At 38.4% G+C, this 16,765-nt stretch overlaps 1 protein-coding gene across 2 annotated transcripts in view; it reads left to right on the top strand.

Moving 5' to 3' along the window:
* pvrl2l (PVR cell adhesion molecule related 2 like) overlaps nucleotides 1–16,249 on the top strand; it is a 476,506-nt gene extending 460,257 nt beyond the window's left edge. Inside the window, exons 8-10 of one of the 2 annotated variants that reach the window (XM_021315647.2) lie at nucleotides 584–641; nucleotides 6,872–6,967; nucleotides 14,401–16,249. In XM_021315647.2, coding sequence (XP_021171322.2) covers nucleotides 584–641; nucleotides 6,872–6,967; nucleotides 14,401–14,565 — 319 coding nt within the window. In that variant the 3' untranslated portion in view covers nucleotides 14,566–16,249. The remainder of the gene's footprint in view (nucleotides 1–583; nucleotides 642–6,871; nucleotides 6,968–14,400) is intronic. The other variant, XM_036145796.1, reaches the window with a different exon arrangement.
* Nucleotides 16,250–16,765: the final 516 nt, after the last annotated feature.

Genomic DNA, 16,765 nt, shown 5'->3' with positions numbered 1-16,765 from the left:
GTCTGGTTACTGGGAAAGCCACGGGTCGAGGTTAAGTCTGTTTTATTCAAATCCAAACCTTTTCTTTCACTCTGCTGACCTGCAGCGATCCAGCTCTTCCCCCAGAGAAACCTCCCATAAACACACTGGAACCACGGTTGGACACCATGACTGAAATGTTTAATAGTTTTTATATTAAAAATATTCATTCTCTCTAATATTCATCAGCTCGCCACGTTAGCCGTTTACCGTTGTCAACAAAGGGAGCCCAACCACTTTTGAACCATCCAAGCGGTTTCTTTCACCCCACAAAGGATTTCTCCACCTGTGTTTGAATTGATTCGGTCATCCAGGAAAGGGAAGAAAAATCTTTTGAACTCGCTAAAATGTATTTCTTTCTCCAGCTGATTGCTGAATTTTCTGCAAATACAACATTGATGGAATTACGACACAAAGGGACTTCTGTGGCGTTCGATAGTTCATTTCTGTCCTTCAGTCTCTCAGCAGCCAAACGTTGTCCATCTTTTAGGACACAAAGAAAATCTGATGTCTTAACGAAGCGAAGGTCGATAACCACATTGCTTCTCGCCTTTTGTCCAATCAGGGGTCCTCCGAAGCACAAGCCTCCTCCTCCTGTGAAGGCAGGCAGCTCAACGGAGATGGTGAGTGATCGGCATGGCTTCAAATCAATCCTTATTGTCACCACAATTATATTATAGGCTCACACACAAACACACACACACACACAGATCCACAAAGTCCATTTGGGCAGTCATAATGTGGCTAATGGCTATTGATTGGAGATCTCAGTTGGCTTCTGTTGCCCAAATAATTATCTTGGTTTGTAAAGAGCCCCATTAGAGCAGTTCGTTATGTTTTTTTCCCTATCATTCCATCGCATTTTGGTCAGCTCGTGTAATGTGACTAAAAACACAGTAATTTTATGTTGATTAGATATAAAAAATGTGTCTAATGGCTTTTAATGCCTTGGCTAAAAGGGTGGTTAATGGGGTTCAGCAGTGAAAGGGTCTTTTTTCTTTTTTCTTTTTTTAGATGTGTAAAGGTTTTTTTTCTGTGAAGCAGCACCTGTGACATACGAGCAGAAAGGCGGCATCATCGCCCTAACGCTCAGACGTTCGATTCAAGCCTTCGGTTTTGAGGCCAGCGTTAGGTTACGAGTCTTCTGGCTCATTTTAAAACATTTAAAGTGCTTCCCTGATTTTCCTTTTTTACATAATGAGCCAGTCTCTCTCCAGTGGGAGCGTCTGCTAGTTGAAGATTCAGCCGGAAAGAATAAAGTCTCAAGTTTGCATCCATTATCTTGTTTAAGGGGAAATTAAAGTTTACGGGCAGCGTTTTCATGTGTTTCGTATGTTCTGTCCACTAACCCAACAGTCTGCTCTCCAGAATGAACGTAATAGCTAAATCTGTGTGTGCTCGGGGCTGGGATGGGGGATTTTTACTCAAACGTGTACCAAAACGTGCCCCCTGAATGGGTTAAAATCAGCAACGTTGCTTTTGCACCTATCTCTATCACACCTTTTCCTTTCACCCAAGTTACATTAATGAGCCAGGACAAACAGCCATCTTCTTTAGCAGTGACATTTGGATGTCTGTCCTTTTTTTGGAGGCTGTCATTCTGCTGGAAAGCTGTCAAATCCCCAAAGATAATATCTGGATGGCACTTGATGAATTTAGACATTGAAAGCATCTCTGTTTAGCTAAATCAGAATAATTTTTTTGTCTTTGCTGATCGTTTACAGCATTGTTGCACAGAGACTGAGAGTGAAACTTTTAACAGATGCCATCTGCAGCTTTTAATGAAGCTATTTGCAACTATAAAACATTATGGACATTCACGCTTCAGCCATAAAGTATCTTCTGCTCTTTACCAGTGTTGCCTCACAGTGCGGTGAGCCTGGGAAACTCTTCTGCTTGCAGATATTAAAGCTCTAAATCTTTCACACCAAAGGTTTAACAACTTAACTTCAGATGCTGACAGTTAAAGGGTCAACTCGCTTGTTCGGCTCCACAGACGGTAACTCAAGTTTGCTCTTAAGTCACGAAAATAAAAGACTTCAGACTCGGCTTTGACTTATTCCCTTAAGACTTGACTTGGACTCGTGGTCCGAGACTCGAGTCTCTGCTGGTTTTGATCTGCAATGAAAAGTGAAAGGAAGCCGGTCTGTGAGCTGCAGACTGCAGCAGTTTTACTGTGAAAGGATGAGCGGGATTATTAGCCAGTGATGTTGGTGGTTTATTATAAGATGTTAATGGCTCCTATCTGTTAAAATTAGCTATAGCTTCATAATAATAGTTGCCTGTCCAACTAAAACGCTGCATTAAATGAGTTTAAATCATTGAGGAAATAAAACAAACCTTCAACATTATCTCACTGCTAAGCTAACTGCTACATTATAGGACAAGAAATTAGAATAAAACCACTTCCTGTTGTGTTTATTCAGATGTTTAAAATTCATTTATTTACCTACAACATGTTGTCTCCTTCAATATGATGTTATCTGACTTTCAACAAAACTTTATTTACAAAAGCTCATATATTAGAACAATTTAGTTAAAAACAAGTGTCATGTAGTTAAAATACTTAAATAAGGAGCTTGTTATATTGTAATTCTCCTTTTTTCAGACACGTTGCATAAAATCTTGTAGAAGCCTCAAAATTGCATAAAATCCTCCATGTTCTGTGTGACTCTGTGGATATGTTGTAATTTACAAATTTGCCATTTAGGATCCAAATCAAAGGTTTTGAATGTGGACAATTTCCCAATCTCATTACAGCCGCTTCAGCAGACTAGATTTAGTGTGATTCTATAACGAAGGGGTGGACAGTATGAAGACAGTATTAACTGAGTCTTTACAGACAAAAAAACGCGTTGTAGTCTTTTTCTATTGTTTTTCTCCTCTTATTTCTATATCCAATAGGATAAATATTGCATTTGATTCATTTTAAAATAATATAAATCCGCCACTGGCTGTTTTTTTAACTGTGGATTGAATGTTTCAATATTAAAATAGAACCGTTAATGAATAACAAATTGATTATCAATCACCATATAAGTTGTCAGTAATTATTAAATGATTAAGTGTTCATGTGATAATTTAAGCCTAAAGACAATCAGCACCTTTTGTGTTTCTAAGCTACAAAGATGCAGAGTTGGGGATTTTATAAAAAAGAAAACGTTTGTTTAGAGACTTTAACTTGCAAAATAAAGCCTTGTCAACAGCTCTATATCAGTAATAGTGGTTAATTAGACTCAATAAAGAGGGTGATATGAAGCACATGTTAAAGTGTGAAAGCGGCTGATCACACTGTCAGAGAGATGCATAATAAAAAAAAATATATGTTGATATTGTTAATTCGCTCTTTTTTTGAGTGATCAAATATTGACATCACGATTAACAATACTTAGTTATGTTTTTTCTGTAGGATGAATGTTTGTTGCGGCAGTCGCAGTCTGTTAGTTTACTGAATGCAGTAATATAATGCAGCACATTTAAAATAATTGAACAAACTCAATTCCTCCTTTGTCACGCCTCTGCAAATATAAACAGCAGCGGTTTCTTTCATTAGACTCCCGCACTTCTGAAGTGTAGCTTATTAATCTCGGAAATATAGGTAATAAAACAGACAAATTGCTCCTGTTTTGTGCTGAAAAATCAAAGAAATATGCTGTTGCATGGTCTGATTTAATCTCACCGTCTGAATTAACTCTCCGTCCGTCCAGCTATTGATTAATGGTAAAAGTGTTATTTTACATTCTGACAACACAAGCATTCCATCAAAGAATGTTAATTTTAATATGTAATTAGAAATCATTAATTAAGCAAAAATTTTGTTAGCAAAATTATTAATGAGAAAAGCGCAGTAAGTTGTTCTAAGCGACGACAGCCTCATCTTCATGTATCCCCGGTGTCTTTGCACCTATAATGAGGCTGACTAACTCATCACAGTTATCTCACTGCTTGATATCACTCTGTTGCATTTTGCACTAACAATATGCAACAGAGAGTTGACTAAAAAGATGCGTGTAAAAAGCTGAAAATGGTCATGTGGTGCAATGACCTCCAACAAAATGTTTGATTTTTTTATTTATTTTTTACAGTGCATTAGACTTACAGCTTTACTTTGAAATACTCCAGCCCTCCAAACTTTACTTTAAATGTGGTTTTTGTGACGTAACAAAATTAGATGATGATAAACTGCCATTTATTTACTCCCTTCAGCATTCAGCAATTTCCCTCTGGGATTATTAAAGAATATCTTATTCTGATTCTGATTCTTAAACTAATGCTGCTGTTTGCACAGAGGTGCAGAGTATGTCATTTGGAAAAGTCGGGAGAGGAAACAACACAACCTGTCGATCTCTCCAGCTCACCACCACGAATCTCGCCTCGTATCAGAGGGTGTTTGGGAAAAAATGTGAGGAAATCTTTATTTAAAAAAGCAGCTGAAGCAGAACTGGACCCTGCAACGTGACGCTGATCCAAAACAAACAAGCAAATCCAACGAGGACTGCTGGATAATAACGTCAAAGTGTGAATATTGACCTTTTTGAGATGATTGGTGGTGACTGGAACCAGGCTGAACATGCAAAAGAAGACCATTAAACATCTCACACCTTCAGACTGATTGGCAGATGACTATAAGAAGCTTCTTGCCTGACTTATTTCAACCTATGGGAACGTGGGTCACTCTAGACTTTGATATAGGAACATTTCATTGGAAAGAAATGCATATATAATGCAGTGTGCTAATATATTTACACCACTGTATTTCAGGACTTCAGCAAAGTAAAGACAGTTACCTGCAACCTTAAATTGTTTGGTAGGGCAACCTATAAATGAGCCTTAGTCCTCGACACGGCCATCGCAGGTTCGACTCTGGTGCTCTCTGTCTCTCCGGCTCCTTTCCTGTCAGCCTACTTTCGTTAAAGGTCATCACACACACAAAAAAAGGAATAAAATATGGTAGAATAGTGACATTATAAAAACTTTCCCCTGAAACTGATGCAAAGAAGAGATGGAAGCTGGTCAGGAAGGCATTCAGAGTGCTGACAACAGCACTGATAAAACTGAAGGAATTTACGTGTGAGAGATGCAATCTCCATGCACGCTCCTCCAAAAGCATGCAGCGCTTCCAAGGCAACATGTTTGTAGAACATCGCTTCACATTAACCCTCAACAGGAGGTTTTATAATACTGGTATTGTGACTTGGTGAGGCTTAATAAACATTACAGAAAGGAGGGGCGATCTAAACAGGGCTACAGAAACATGGCGGCATCATTCTCCGGGGTTTCTTTTCTTCTTTGTGGAGTCGGACGAAATTATGAAAATCTCTTGAAACCAATCAATTTTGGCCTAAAAGCTCATGGAACCAAACTGTTGGATCTTTTTCAATTCTCTCAATGCCTTCCAACCAGCAAGATTTTTAGTGTTACACCATAAAGGTTTTGAGATGATGTCAATGTTTTTACATCACAACAAGCAGGAGTTTGGACATTTTTTTTAGGCCTATCGTAGTTTCCTGTCTTATCATGGGTGTTTGTTTCCAGTAAATAATGTGTTAAGGTTTATAACACGCCTTAAAAGCAGCACGACAGCCAATAACGTTGGAAAAAGTAGCACTTTTCTGGTTTGCATTCCTAAGATTAGTACTGGTTACTACGTCTAATACGTCTTCACTTTAAGATGCAACAGTTTCATATGAGCAGGTGGCAGAGTTGTCTTTCTTAGTGAGATTAAAGCTTCTTAAAATATGGGTCAAGCAATATATCTGCGACTCTGGTATCTAATTTTTTAAACATTGCATTTTTCTAAACACAACACAGCAGTATAAATACATGTACAACGGTTTAAAACTCTGTATATTTTTAGAATAAGGTTAACTCTCTGTTGTATAACTAAGGAGTGAGGAGAAGTCGGTCAGGTCAAGGCTCGGTTTTGGACGAACCTCCACAAAATCTGAACAGAGCTGCAACTCTAAGTTTTAAGGATCCGCAGGCTAGAAAACACGTCTGTCAGAATAAGCGGGGGGGCCTTAGGCGGATTTTGTGGAGTCTTTGGAGCTCCTGTGGTTGCAGAGAACATATCTTAAACGTCGACTTTATCTTTAAGCTATCTTGTTTTAGTAGAAATGTTACAGGCAGCCTTTCCTGGGCATGTAGGTGAAAATCTGATCACAGAAGCTTCAGATATATGGCAACATGGCTAGAAGACAGAAAAGCAGCTCTACAGGAACTGATGATAACGGAATAAACTGAACTTTAAGCTCCACATTTAGTCATTTCACAGAAACATTAGCTGCAGTGGCTTACTTTGCTGCGTCTGTCACAACTTCAATCTGTGGAGAGCACGGTAAGATCAGAAGTTCTTGAAGTTCAGTTATGTTTTAAGTGAACATTTACAAACCTGGATGGGGTGGTTGGGGCGGGGGGGGGGTTAAGCATAAGAGAGCTGCTGTAATTTAGGTCAAAATGCAGCTGAGGAATTGCTGTTAAAGTGCCACAGTAATTGCTTAATTGCAGTGAGCGCTATGAAAAAAATAAGTGTCTCAAAGTTCATGTCAAAGCAATTTTCCCTTTTTTTTTTTTTTTTTAAATGATCACTTTCAAAGGAAGTCAAAGCAAAGTGTCTATTTGTATGTAAATGGTGAGGAGGCTGAAGGAGACGACTCAGTGAAGGGTGGCGCTCGTCTTTTCAAAGGGTGTGTAGTCCAACTCGGAGCGTTCCTGCAGACAGCTGCGTTATCTGCCGCACAGATCCCGCTGAATTGTTTCAAAGGCTCTCTCCTGTCTTCTCCACTTGACTGCTTGTTTCTCTGCTGTTTTGTGTTTTCTGCTCTCCTCTCGGCGCCCGTCTCTGTGCACGCAGCTGAACAAGCCGTCAGAGCCGCCCACAGCCACAGAGACTGTGCCTCTGAGCCCGGGGGAGGTTTACTACGAGCCCACAGGGGGAGAGCCCGTCACAGTAACTAACACACACCAACCACGCACAAACACAAATGTGTGCACACACATGCAAAGCCAGTGTTTTTTAGCACCACAATATGCTTTATGTGGCGTCTGCTTTGTTCCAGTCAATCAAAAGTTGCTGCCGGCTCAGTGAGGTTGTGAGGAGTAGTAAGAAGTTTGTAACTTTTCAGCCGTAGACTGTAAGTTTAATAAACTCAAGCTTAGGCACTTTTTGTGAGAGAGTTCGGGCACATTTCAAGGAGAGAAATAAAGGACTTTATTGGTCCCTCCTGTTCATGCAACAAGCAGAAGTAATGCAGCATCGGTGAGTGGACCTGAACTGAAATATTATTTAAAGTGGCCATGAAGATAAGCAGAAAGAAAATCATTCCAGCTGCAAACTCTGGTTGGTGCCAAAATCAGTGGGAAGCCTAAACTATACAATATACATTATGTATATGTATCAATAAAATATTAATAAAACTAAAAATTTCTTAAGGCAGGTGTGAACACAGGTTCCTGTAGTTCAGTTTACATTACTTTTAATGTTAGTAAAGTGCTTCAACTTCTGTCATTGAGTTATTTATGGATTCATTCACTTTATTATTGCATTTTTTTTTATTTGTTAACATAAAGTTTCAATTCAGCTTCTGAAAACAAATGTCATCTAAAAATGCACTTTACACGAAAAATAGATCCAATTTGTTTCCAAATATACACAACAAATGTTTGCCAATTATGGTATTTGTGTGATTACATCATTAAGCAATATTTTTAGGAAAGCCTTTAGCTACTTTCCTTACTCTGGGTGGACGCTGGTGATCAGACCATCTTAGCTGCAAAAGAGCAAATAGTATGAGTTACTGTACATAAACTGAGGTTTGGTTAAGATAATAGTGAGTCATGCTTGCAAAAAGTGGATAAAGTTCTGTCAGATTTCAAAAAATCTCTCGTTCAGTAGCAGTTAGCTTGATTTGCTGAATAGCTTAAGCATACAATCTGCTTACAGTAACAAAACATTGTTAGAAATACCAAAAATAGTTCTGAGTTTGAGAAAAGAGGTTAAAAATGTGCGTCACAACGTGATATAAAAGCTGCTTCAGTGAGCACCATTAGAATGCTAACACGTGCCTCGTTTATTGGAGGACATAGTGACGGCTCAAACAACATTAATGCAAAAATGTGAAGGTGTACAGATGTCTGTCCAATAAAAATTGGAAAAAAAAAATTCTAGTTCTCCTCAGTGGAATCACTGTAGCCGCTGTTTGCTGCAGATGAGAAACTAGCTAAGCCTAACTACTCCACACAGCCTCACTGAAAAATCAAAATAAATCATTCTCTGCATGAACTTTACCAAGTACTGATGTGCATGCAGGTCCCAGGAGGATTTTGTCCAGGCTGAAAAATTATTAATCAGGCCTGGGTTTGCAATGGGCTTCTTAAATGGGACCCACTTTGACTAAGTACAACTCCTACCGGCGACACCAATAGACGCCCTACATGAGTCTGATCTGAGTCTCAGATGGTTATGAGAAAAGTCAGCTCAACCTGCCAATATTTGTCCCCTTTTTACCCCAAAAATTGCTCTGCATCAAACCTACGGGTGCAATTATCAGGATTCCATAATTTGACCCATGAGCAACACCTGATGGGGCCCATTTAGAAGCCCATTTTCCAACCACACGGGTCCCACATGGGAACATTTTTATCACCCAGAACGTGAATTGAAAGCAGCTCCCATTTATTTCAGTCTTGGAAAACAGAGATAAACTTCTCTTTCAGAAAACCTCTTCTATAGACCCTTTCAAACCAAGAAGACTAAAAAGTTTAACAATTGCTGAGTAAAAAAATCACTCCCCTGTGAACATATAGCTTCCCAAGTTATTTCAAATAGAGAAAAATAAGTTTTAAGATCATGACCTGGATGACTGAGAATCTTCCCCATCAAGTTTTAAGAGAAATTTTATCAAATATCCCAGGTTCAAGGTATGAGTAAGATATTTACTGTAAAAGCAACCTAAGTAATTCTCATTTGTCACCTAAGATCGAAGTAACATTCTCTACAAACAACCGGTCCTCTCCATCAAGTTTGTCTCCTTTCAAACCTAGAGCTACTTAGATTCAGAGTGTAGCCCGTGTTTACTTCCTGGTTCCTGAGCCAATCTTATGAGATTTCTAAGAGTTCCCAACACAGAGCGCAGCATTTGGTATTTTGGTAATACTTATAGATCCTTTAAATTATTTTACTCTGCACTCAGACATAAATTTATTCTCCAAGAAACAAAAACTACCAGGATTGGTTGCAGTTTTGTATCAAGTATCTGAAGCCCCTGAGGAATCCCAGCACAATTCTCTTTTGGCAAGTATTTCAAATTCCCTCAAATTCAATGATTTTGATATTGACTTTGTCTTTAGGGTACTGCACAGATTTTCATTGATATTTAAGGGAGGACTTTGAACAGGCAAATATTTATTTCGGATTCCTTTCAACACGACGTGATTCCCAGTTTCAGATGCACCGACGTCACCGTCATGTTTCACTGTGGGAACACTGTTCTTTCTCCAAATGTAAGAACTATCTCTGTGGCCAAACATTTATAGTTTTATCTAATCTGATCTATAAACATAGATCCTGTATTCAGAATCTACCTCCAGACTGTTCCTGAGTCTGGTTTGAAGGTGTGATTTCTTTCTTGCCCTTCATTGCTGTGCAGAGATCTACTAATTATCTTAACTCAGACTGAGATTCCTGACTTGGTTTGGTCCTTTTTTAGCATCCTGGCAGGAGTTCATGACTCTTTGGAAATATTTCTAAACCAGTTTTCTGAGCAGGGTCTCTGAAATGTTTGGCTTCCCACCTCTCCTAGCCTCATTCTGTGTTGAGTGGCTCTCGGATTTTCTTGATGGTCCTACTCCCTCCACTTCTTCACTGACTATCCTTCTGCTTTGTGAGCAAATGTGTTTTTCAAGTCTGAAAGGATTTATTTTGCTTTTAGAATGATGCTTTCTAAAGGTTCTTATGCTATGTGTTAAATTGTGAAGGAAAAGCTTCAGTTTTGACTTGATTCTACAAGCACTGTGTGATGAAAATGTGAAGTGCATCATTGCTGAACCATAGTTTGTGCTGCTGCTTAGTAATAGTTAGTTTAATAGTTAAACATTATTTTTTGTTGGTAAAGTAAAATAAAGCAAGCCTACTAGATAAATGTTTTTAAAAAAGCTTTTTACATGACTTTACATCACTTTTTTACACCTTTTTATTGCTTTTTTTTAAAGCATTAAGCCATAAAGAACAGGTTGCGTGCTGCTGAGATGCTCAGTTTTCTAGGCAAGTCTCCTCTGTAGGGATTAAAGGTTTGTTTTAAAGCACATAACTTTTGCTAAGACCCCAATTGGCACTACAGCAAAATAGGCTGACCTTGTTTTAGTTTTAAGGGTTTCCTTTTAAATTGAAATCCTCCCATCTAGAAAAAAAGGAAACAATGACACAGAGCCCTGTGATTGATTCCTTAATGGCTCTTATCAGTCGTTTTGTTCATCTCTGGTTTATTAGATCACTTTATAGTTAAGTGTTTATAGTTGAAGCTAGCTCTGGACAAGTGCAAGCTAAGAAATCTCTTAATTTGCTTTCTGTTATCATTGTTGCTCCTCTCTTGTGCTGTCTAACACCAACTAAACAGCCATTTTCTTCCTGTTCGTGCTGGCTCATATAAGTCCAGACTAAATGCTCCGATTGTGTGGGACTCACTGAGCTCCCTTATAGAGCTGCATAGACCAGCTGGGTGATAAATATTGTCCTAGTAAATGTAAACTTCCCTTGCAGGGATGGGAGATTTTTTTTGTGTGCAAAAGAGCTCTGCTGTTCCATCTTATCTGATGACATTGCAGGAACGTCTGTGTTAACCTCTTTTAGAGCAACCATTGCTTATTTTCTCACCCAACACATCCTTAGCCGCTCGTGGCCTGAGGCCCGGTACAAATGATTCCCTTGTGATCTCACAAATCTCCTGAGGATCCATCTTGTCCAAACTGCAGCGTATTTCTCAGATCTTTCTTTTCCATACTCCAGAAGTAATCTCAGACAAATCTTAGTTTTTCGTGGATTTGTTTTTTCAAGAAAATCTATCTCACCCCATTCTTATTCTTATTCGCCATATTCTAATCTTTATAAATAAAAGCTTTTACTAATTACTGCACTAGAATCGCAGTTCTGTTTGCACTTGAGTCGGGACTGTAGTAATTAGCTAGTAGTTAGTAATTTCTAACTGTAGAAATGTGACTTTTTCCTTAAGGGTGAAAATAAAAATATTTCTCTTTCGGTTATTGGGTTTACATATCAGGACATACGATAACTGATCAGGGGTCTCGTTTATAAAAATCTGTGTTTAATCCATACTAAAAATGTACGAACTCCAAGAAAAAGAAAATAGCGTACGGTAAAAAATATTCTGATTGATAAAAACCATGCACACGTACATCAGCACGCAATTTCCCTTTCTAGACCACAGCTGTACCTGAACGTTTGCGTACCTCGATCCGCCTCAGGTTCTACTCTCTACACGCCCAGATTCAACCATAAATGAAGAATGGCTCCTACCGAGGTCCAGGGTTCGAGTCCTGGGCTCGGCAGGGGCCTTTCTGCGTGGAGTTTGCATGTTCTGCCCGTGTCTGCGTAGGTTTCCTCCGGACGCTCCTGTTTCCCCTACCACTAAAAGACGTGCTGGTCAGGTCGGCCATTAGTCCCAGCAGCTCAGGCTAACCCTCCCTCTGATCATACAAAATGTCATTGTATGTACCTTGTGTGCATAATGACAAATAAAAAGCATCTTATAAAATGGTTTATGCAAATGTTAAAGCTAGGTTCGGCGATTTTTCCAGAAGATTCCCCAAGTCCCTTTTTAAATAACCGTGCATGCACAACACTTGCTCCTCCGCTCTTTTCAGGGGGATCGCTAGAAAAAAAGTCTCCCAAATCCACTCTGGTCTTATTTCTTTCTACTGAGGTCTTCCTCTTCTTCTCATAAACATTAACGTGGTTTGCTTCTTGCGACTCTCAGCCATGTTCAAAGTCTACGGTGAAAGCAGCGTAGCTACAATGAAGGGCTAACCGCTAAGCTAGCCGCTAACCTAGCCGCTAAGCTAACCGGATAGATAAACACTAGAAGTGCGCAGCCAGCAAGCGGAAACTTGGAAGGAAAGAGCACAAATACTGGTGTTACGTAAGTGCGTCAGATTCACGGCATGTAGGACAACAAATAGATAAGGTGATACCCCAGAACATGAGGGATACAGGAGATTTAAGAGCAGAAACAAAACTTTGATCAATCTTTGCCCGTCGGACCGAACAGCAGAGATTGGTTTTTACAGGCCTGCAGCTCTCACAGAAAAATGTTTTTAACCTCCTTTTTGTGAATACATAATGTACTGACGCAAGGAAGGAAGATTTTACCCCGTATAACAAAAAGTGTTTCTGAACAGGATCACCAACTATAGTTTTAATGTGGATTAAAATGGGTCTTAAAATGGGTTTACATGGTGACGTGCCAACCACAGTGAAAACAAAATAAAAAACTGTAAAAAAAAATCACAGGGAGGAGTTTATTAAATGTGTAATTTAGAGGTAAAAGCACAGATGTTGCCCACATTAAAATAACTTCTTGAAAAGTTAAATTGATCAGAGTTTTAAACACCGGATGACAGCGTTGTTGAAACTCTTCATGTTGAAACTCCTCTGAGGCTGTGCGCTCAGATCGACAATCTGAGGAGGGAGGGAAACCATGAGGAAAGAGAGGTCTCCCCTCAGATGACAAAGACCCCCCCCCCCCCCCAAAAAAAAAAAAAAAATTTAATTAAAAAATAACAAAAAAAGTTAAATGCTGTTAAGGATCCTGACAGCTGAGCGTGCACCTTCTCTGCGCTCTGTTTGTACAGAGTTAATTTTATTCCATTATTATTGCAAGCAAAGAACAAGTTTTGTAAATGGAAATTTGAAGAAAAATAACTTCGAAAAACGTCTTAATCAAAAAGGGTTTTGGGAGTAACTTTACTGTTTTCTCAGATTTAATTTTTTCAAAAAAAATATTTTTTTATTTCTTATCAAATGTTTTTTCAAATAATTTTTTATAGATTATATATTTAGATTATTAGATTATTGAGTTTTGCAAATTGCATTCTTTTCAAATTGCGTTTTCCAGACCACATTCTCTTCACTTCTGGGGGCGGGCGTTCCTCTGGAGCGAGGAGTAACGATGCATTTCTATTGGTCAGCAGGGACATTAGAAACATTTTTATGGGTCAATGTGCGTCAAGAGCGAGATTGGAACAAAATTCACTCCATATGTTTGGACCCAGAAACTGGGGGGTTGTAACCACTGTCCTCTGTAGGTTATAGCAGAATGCAATACTCTAAAACAGCACATTAGGCATCATCATCAGTCAGAAAACTCACAGTCTATCCGTTAATCTCACAGGTAGAGGAATGTGATGGTAGAAAACCCCGATGAAATGATGTGCGGACATTTATTTCAGATTTTAGACGGCTTATAGACAGATTTAAAAAGAATCCGATGTAGAAAATAAAAAAATTAAACTGGGGCTCTTTCCGTTTCACATGACACATGACATCGAGCCGTATGATGAATACTAAAAGTTTAGTTTTAAAGCTTTTCAAGAATAACTTAAGTCAGGGGTGTCCTCAGTACAGCCTGGGGGCCACTGATCCCAATTAGAAATCAGTACAAACTTCCAAACACAGCCAGTTAGTAGAAAAGGATGCAGCTTGATGTTTTATTTCTGGGGGTGATATAATTTTTATTTGTCAGTGAAAATAAGTTGATTCATAAAATGTTACTCGACACAAGTGTTATCAAAGAGGGAGCCATATCCAGCTCTTTTATATTCACTTTTTATATTTTGCATGAATACCAGTTTACAGATTAATTTTGAGAAAAAAAACTGATTGTTGGTTTAATTAAACATTGCATATTTACTTACACTGGAGATAAAAAGAAAATAAACTCTTAACAAACTTTTTAAGTGCATTCCGCTTGGTGATTTTGGCCAATGTGGCATAAAGTTTGGACACCACTAATTTAAGTTATGCAGAATTAACCAATGTTAGTTTTAAAGTTAAATAAAATTATCAATAACAAACTAAATTAGATAATTTTTCACAGTTGATAAACTTCTGTCTCACTTTGTTCTGATTCTGTCTAAAAAAAAAAAAACTTTAAAATGCTGCAGGACAACAAATTATATAAAAATTATAATTAAAAAAAAATCACTTGTGTTTTTAGGGGGGAAGAAAAATTTTACAGCAGAACCCTACTGGACCTGCATGGAACTCAAACATTAAGATTATAAAAAACTAAATACAAACAAACATTAAAGAAAAATAACACAGAGTAATTTTATTCTTTCCTCTAAACGTGTCTGTGTTGAACTTTTCAGATCCTGGATGAGGACGCCAACGAAGCCCTGAACGGCGGAGCCCCTCCGGTCCTCAACAAGGATGCTACTGACGGTCACCACGGCAACGACTCGTCCAATCACGGGCCCTCGTCTGCCAACATTCCTCGTGGCGAGAGCTTCGTATCTACGCCCATGTATGTGTAGCTGTAGCAGCAAAACCACCAGAACGGAGGCGTACGGGAAAGTTTCAGGTCACCTAAATTAGCGAGAAGACGAAAGGGAGAGGCCATGACACCTGTTTCCACTTTTTATTGTAAATTTAACCTTTAAAGTTTTGAAGTAACCTGCTAATGGGTGGTTTTTAGATTTTATTTCCTTCCTTCCCAGCTTCTTTAAGTGGGTGACATGGATGAAGCTGCATTCACCTTTCCTTTTACAGCTGAGCTGAAGCTTTGAGCTCCGGATGATTCAAACAAGCTCTGTTGACGAATATATCAAGCCTTGATTTTTGTCCATTTTCTTTTTTTTTTTTTAAAGCTCTTGTGAAACTAAGTTTGATTACATTGCAATCTTCTCAAGCCAGAAAGCCTTTGAAATCATATGTCTTTCTGCATAAGACGAGGCGGGCTTTTCAAACGTGTGCAGAGAGCTGTTGTAATATAGGTGAACTGGAGCTCTGATCGGTTACTAATTAAAATCCACATTACCACCAAAAAAAAACAGTCAGAAAACTGCCTATTCTTGGGTTTTAGGATGACATATTTTATGCAACATTTTGTGCCATGACTTTCCACATCATGAAATCGTTACTAATGTCTGGGAGAGAGGCTGCTGAGCCTCAGCTCGTCTGTTTACAGCCACAGGACACACTTTAAACACACTTATTTCTTTCAAAATCAGATTTAAACACTAGGTACTTTCCAGATCATGTGTCAAAATTAATCTCTAACAATTATATTATTTGACGTTATCTTGTTTTCATTTTAATCCCAAATCTGCTCATTTGAATCCTTGGGAAACTTAAATTGATCGCAAATCGCACCTTAAGAATATTCCTCCAATCTTTTCCAAGAATTGAAGCTTTAACATTCCTGCCCATGAAACACACAAAGGAAGAAACTCAAGATAGATAAGGGGGAAATATTTCTATGAGTGCCTCATATGTTTAAATGCCAACGAAAAGTTAGCCAAAATGACTGAAAACATGTTGTGAGCTTGTCGTCATCAGCTATTTCAAGTATTTCCTAAAGAAAACTATATTAAACCTTCAAATAAGTCTCCTTTACAACAAAATGTGAGAAAGTGAATTTTCTGGTGGCACTATTGTCTGAGCAGCAGAGACTTCGTTAGCACGAACAAAGGGTACAACACATCATCCGAAGCTCTGTAACCTGGCAACGTCACATAATTAAGATGCCGTGATCCATATTGGTTGTGTTAATTGCAAAAGCTGGTGGCATTGCAGCTGTTGTAAATCAGCTTATAACAATACACGCAACAGGGTTCATAAAAATCCACAAGCTGTCACACAAAGACACAAGGCCTCCTTTCTCACATCACACTGTTGCAGATTATTTCCAATAAATGTGTATAGAATATGTGTCACAATGTGTAAAAGTTGAGCATATATTAGAGAAAAAAAACTGCCATTACAACCATTTCAACTATTTGAAATGATTTCCCAGTCGGATATATGCAGAACATTTTAGCCTATAGGGGGAATAAAATGTTCTTTTGCCTGCCCTGCCCTACTGTATGTCCTCTGGCTGAAGCTAAAATTGGTCTACACAGATGTCAAAACGGTACCAAATGATAATAACTGTAAATAGCATTGATAATATTGATTTATAATATATTGTTGGTGAAATGTGTATACATAAAAAAGGTGTGGGTGTTATTAGTGCCTCTGTACAGGGGTTGGAAGTCAGCTAATCGTCAAATGAGCGACTAAAAAAAAAAAAACAAAGTGTATATTACTATTTTGCTTTTCACGAGTACATTAAAGTTGTCACTTAATACGAAGATGTTTTGAGTATAAAAAAAAAAGTAAATGGTGTGGATTTTATTCCTTGTTCATATTGCTGTGCATGGCATGATCAGTGGCTTGATGAAACACTTTCCCGAGGCTGTTCGCCCACAAAAAAAAAATCATTTGTAAAAGCATTTCTGAGTATCAGAAAAGAACGCTGCTTTTTTTTTTTTATAATCTGTGTCTTGATGCATCTGTCACAAACATACACACCACAAGCTTAAATCTAATTTAAGTCATGTGTTCTTTTGTGCTATGTGACAGCTCCCCACGCTGCCTGTGTGTTTGTCTTCAGCACAAATCCAAAAATACAGTAGGCACTGAATCGCCATTTCTTTTCAGCCACAGAGTGCAACACACATAGAAATGCAATCT

The sequence above is a fragment of the Fundulus heteroclitus genome, chromosome 13 (assembly GCF_011125445.2).
Source record: "Fundulus heteroclitus isolate FHET01 chromosome 13, MU-UCD_Fhet_4.1, whole genome shotgun sequence".
NCBI classification, from domain to species: Eukaryota; Metazoa; Chordata; class Actinopteri; order Cyprinodontiformes; family Fundulidae; genus Fundulus; species Fundulus heteroclitus.
This window is presented reverse-complemented; position numbering and strand designations above follow the sequence as displayed.